The sequence below is a fragment of the Humulus lupulus genome, chromosome 8 (genome assembly GCF_963169125.1).
Source record: "Humulus lupulus chromosome 8, drHumLupu1.1, whole genome shotgun sequence".
In the NCBI taxonomy this organism is placed as follows: Eukaryota; Viridiplantae; Streptophyta; class Magnoliopsida; order Rosales; family Cannabaceae; genus Humulus; species Humulus lupulus.
In genome coordinates this window covers 102,691,738-102,696,461 of record NC_084800.1, presented here as the reverse complement: position 1 = coordinate 102,696,461, position 4,724 = coordinate 102,691,738, and the positions used below count along the sequence as shown (strand labels likewise).

At 44.6% G+C, this 4,724-nt stretch overlaps 1 protein-coding gene across 1 annotated transcript; it reads right to left on the bottom strand.

Annotated features, from left to right (window-relative positions):
- Positions 1-671: 671 nt before the first annotated feature.
- LOC133795889 (uncharacterized) lies at positions 672-2,133 on the bottom strand. The gene is made up of 2 exons (XM_062233351.1): positions 904-2,133; positions 672-821 (listed from the first exon to the last, which is right to left on the bottom strand). The coding sequence occupies exons 1-2, from the start codon at positions 2,131-2,133 to the stop codon at positions 672-674; spliced, it is 1,380 nt and encodes a 459-aa protein (XP_062089335.1).
- Positions 2,134-4,724: the final 2,591 nt, after the last annotated feature.

Genomic DNA, 4,724 nt, shown 5'->3' with positions numbered 1-4,724 from the left:
CGAGGCGGCGTTAGGGTCCCAGACGCCTGGCCCCTTCAACCAGGGATGAGATGATCCGGGTCCATTTACCTTTGCCCCACTTCGTTTACCATCGGCCCGGACCGCGTCAGTGGTCTGGGATAGGGATCCGTAGGACGCAGCGATTGGAATGCTCTGCACGCCGCCCGGACGATCCTCACTGAGGATGGACCTGGAGGGACATCCCGGACACCTCCAATGGCCCAGTCCTGAGTCCCCGGTCCATACCCTTCCCCTTGGGCATTCTCCATACCAAGGGACCTTGGGCTGGGCTCGCGTGCAGAGCTGGCCCCCTGAAAGTGGGCCAAGACGAAGGCCCCGAGCCCATGCAGGAAATGGGGATAACAAGATGCAATACCAGAGTAAAAACCAGATAGTATTGACATCAAGTTTAAAGGTCATGTTGTCCATAACTAGCAAACAAACTAAGATCTAATGTCTATTTGGTTTACATCAAGTGCAAAGGCCATGTTGCCCATAGCTATAAAAAAAATAAGATCTAGTGAAGTCAAGTATTCACAAAAACATCAAAAGTCCCTAACTAGACATAAATTAGTTCATTCTCTATCTTAAAAATCTTTGTCAAAAGTGTGAACATTCTTCTAGCAAGTTGTCTAGGCATGTTGTGTGGACCTAGTCGAAGGACCACCTTGCTAAGAAAGGTCATGTTGTCTGGCTCGAGTTTTGGAACCCCCTTGCTGAGAAAAACTTTGTTTTTGCTTTGTCAATCGTTCTTTTCTTTTCTTTGTTGCTTCAGTGGGATTTGCAGCTGGTGGCCTACCTCTTTTCTTTTGAGCAGGAACCTAAGAAATAAAAAATTCATGAAGTTAATCTGGTGTAATCTTTCATCAAAAGACATGACCATTTGTTATAATAATGCATTACCTGAGCATTTGTTGGGTTGGGGCATGTTTTGCTTGTGTGGCCTGGCTGTTTGCACTTTTTGCACAAGTGGATCTGACCAAACCTTCGAGTTTTTGTTGAACTTGGGGGTGGTTCATCAGACTCTCTTCTTCTGGCCTTTTTTGGTCTCCCTGGCAGATTAGTTTCAAAAGGTGGGTATATAGGGTTCAAACCAGTCTCTGGCCACTGCTCTGGGCTTGGCATAGGGTATATGATTCCTGCATAAGCTTTCAGAAATGCCTCTTTCTTATAACATTCATGGATATAGTCCATTATCTCTGCCCCACTTGTCCATATGGCAGCCAGTGCGTGACCACATGGGATACCAGTGAGTTGAAATCTTCGGCAACTGCAAGTCCTTTTTTGCAAATCAACATCAAATGACTCATTATTTGGGCAGTCAACTTGAAATTGATAAGTTGCAGCCCTAGTAGTCAGACAATTCTTGGCAATACTCTTGTTCTTCTCCACAACTTGCAATATTCTTTTCCCCACGGGATGTATCCACTTCTTCAGACTTTCCCTCTTATTGAAAAATCGACTCATTAGCCAATAACGAATCTTTTCTAGCAAAGTAATTATCGGCTTGTCTCTAGCATCAACTATTACAGTATTAAAAGATTCACAAAGGTTGTTTAACAACATATCACATTTCACCATTTCACTAAAATGTGACCTAGACCACTCGGATGGAGTCTTTAGTGCCAACCAGTTGTAAGCATTTTCACTAGTATCCCTTAACTCTCTCATCCTCTTTTGAAACTCTGGAATAGTGGTTGTCTTTGCTGCTGCCCATAGTTGTTGTTTCAATAACAAACCTGGGTGGTCTTTCTTGAAGTTGGAATGCAAGTGCCTAACACAATTTCTCACCTCTGCACCCTCAAAAACAGAAGCAATAGCATTCTCCAACCCTTTCTGCCTATCGCTCATCATAGCAAACTGAGAAGGTCTGTCAATATCTAGATCTTCCTTCAACAATTTTAAAAACCAAGACCAAGTGTTAGTGTTTTCTTTCTCACAAACTGCATAAGCAATAGGATACATTGAGTTTGTTGCATCTATTCCTACTGCAGCCAAAAGCAATCCTTTACAATACCCTCTGAGGAAGCACCCATCAAGACCAATGAGTGGTCTACAGCCAGATCTGAAACCTTCCTTACAAGCTTTTAAGCAGATGTATACCCTCTCAAATATCCTTTTTCCTTCTACCATATTTGATTTGATGATGGCAGTGCTACCTGGGTTTGTAGCCAATATCATTTTGCAGTAGTCTTCCAAGATAGCATACTCTGCTCAGAGACACTACCTTCAAGCAATATTTTTGCTTTGGCCTTTTCCCTATATAATATCCAATTAGAAACATGTGAGTACTTGGTTTTAGTTGTCATCTCTCTAAAAGTTTTATACTTCATATCTGGATTGATTCTGAATTGCTCTAAAAAAATACTTAGACAACTAGGGAGCATCGGCATGACTATTGTTGACGGTAAGAACTCGTAAGTTGAGTTGGAAAAATTATCAAGTCAAGATCACTAATGGAAAAGATGTAAGAACTCAAACAATAACTCAAGAACAATGATAGAACAATAATGGAGAAATCAATCTTTCATTCACACTCAAGCCTTTGCTACAGTAAAATTTCCAACCCCCTTTCAGGTGGTATTAGAGTTCATTTTATAGTAGGCTCTAATGGCCTTAGATACATGGTGGTCCAGGAGACCAAGGGGTACATAAGTACTATGTTAGGGGAGTGGCTTCAGAGGTTGTGGTCGTACATCCAGTACAGGAGCAGGTGTCAGGAGAATGTCTCCACTACTTGTCTGTACCCGTGTCTGATGAGTGGTGGCAGGCATTGTGGCACAGGTGGTAGTGGTGTCGAATCTGACCTTTGGCCATAGACCTACGGACCATAACTCTTATCCCTGCAGTCCCACTGGTACTGGTGTCCGTACCCAGTACTAGATCGTACAAGTATGTCCCATTCGACTCGTACTGGAGCCTCTAAGCATAAGGGTCTCAAGGTGTAAGGAATGGGACCCTTGGTGTGTGTTATGGTCGTGGCGTGAGATGGGGATCTTTGATCCTAGGCACGAGATGCCTGAAGCCTCCCGAGGCCACTCACGAGTCTGAGCGATAGGCATGTGGCCTTGACTGATGTCCAAGGATGCGAGGCGAGACGCTCTCCTTGCGACCCCCTTGGTGGTGCGGCTCCACTCATGTGGCCACCAGGTAGCATGGCTCACATTCCTTCGCGAGGCCACCACGGGGCCTAGATGGTGAGGCCACTCCGTGGCCATGGGCGAGGCCACCACAGGGCCTAGATGGCGAGGCCACTCCGTGGCCATGGGCGAGGTCCCTACGGGGCCTAGATGGCGAGGCCACTCTGTGGCCATGGGCGAGGCCACCATGGGGCCTAGATGGCGAGGCCACTCCGTGGCCATAGGCGAGGTCACCACGGGGACTAGATGGCGAGGCCACTCCGTGGCCATAGGTGTAACGACCCAAATTCGCTAATAAGGCTTAAGGGCCTTGATTAGCGTGCCAGGAGGGCATGATGGGATTTATGTGCGATTTTATGAGTTAAATGCATGATTATGATTTAAAGCATGTTATATGACTAATTGAACATTCGAGATGCATGACTACGTGGTTAGTATGCATGTTAGGTGAAATAAATATGCATGTGGACCTCGTTTGTATGATAGGGGTAAATTGGTAATTTTAGCCCGCTGAGGGCATATATGTGATAATTGTATTCTGTGAATTGTACCACGTGAGTGTGGTGTTATTATTGTGATGCACATGCCGAGTCGGTCCTAGAGAGCAAATTAACTTAAAAGTCACAACGGGATTTCTATACCCGGCTCGGGAGGAGCCTAGGGGTACCTTGGGAATTGTTATGGTTAAATTGAGATTTAGCGGGTAATGGTTATTGGTGATTGAGTAACCTGGGTAACCATTAGTTACTGCTGAGAGTAACAAGTTTAGGTGAAAGAAATGGTAGAATTACAATATAGGAGAAAGGACTAGAGTGCCCTTGAGGTTTAGTTAGCAAAGGGTTTTGATGAGGGGGTAAAATGGTCATTTGGCTGGGAATTAGATATGTTGCAGCTGGGATTATAGGGTACACGGTTTGGGCATTTGGGTTATTTTTTGGCTTTGTTAAAAAAAAATAAAGAGAAGGAAAGTTAGGGCAATGAGAAGAAGAAGAAGAAGAAGAGGAGTGAATGAGCTGAAATTGGAGACTTAGGAGATGAATCAAGGAAGCTTAGGGTTGGATTCTTCATTCAAGGTAAGGATTCTATGTAATTTAAGGCTTGTTTCTGTTATGGTTTGAGGAATTTAAGCATGGTTTGAGTTTGAGTTTTGGGTTTTATATTTTCTGAAGTTGAAAATCAAAGATGTGGATTTTGGGGATTTGATTGTGTGTTTGGGTTTCTTTAATGATGTTTCTGAGTTGTAAGATGGTCTATGTGGAGTTTTGAATTGATCTTGGGGTTTGGGTATTGGTTTGGTATGATTTGGAGAGGTTTTAGCTCGGGGAAAACGCAAGAGAAAACCCAGAAATCTGGGTTCGCGTATGAGCGTCGCGGCCCTTGAAGGGAGTGCCGCGGCCCTAGGCCATTTTGGCAGCCAAAAAGTTGGGTTTTTAGGGCTTTTTCCCGGGGACACGAGGGATGGTTCCGATGTTTTGTTTTATGGATTTAGAGGTCCCGGGAGTGCGGGATTGGTCCCGGGAAGTGGTCTTGGGCTCGGTTAGTATTGAAAGTGTTTTATGTGTGTTGTGACTAGGATTTCGGGGA

Excerpts from the sequence above, each read along its gene's own strand:
- LOC133795889 (XM_062233351.1), bottom strand. The coding sequence starts at position 2,133 with ATGGTAGAAGGAAAAAGGATATTTGAGAGGGTATACATCTGCTTAAAA. Across the intron at positions 822-903 it reads CCAACCCAACAAATGCTCAG|GTTCCTGCTCAAAAGAAAAG; the intron begins GTAATGCATTAT and ends TTTATTTCTTAG.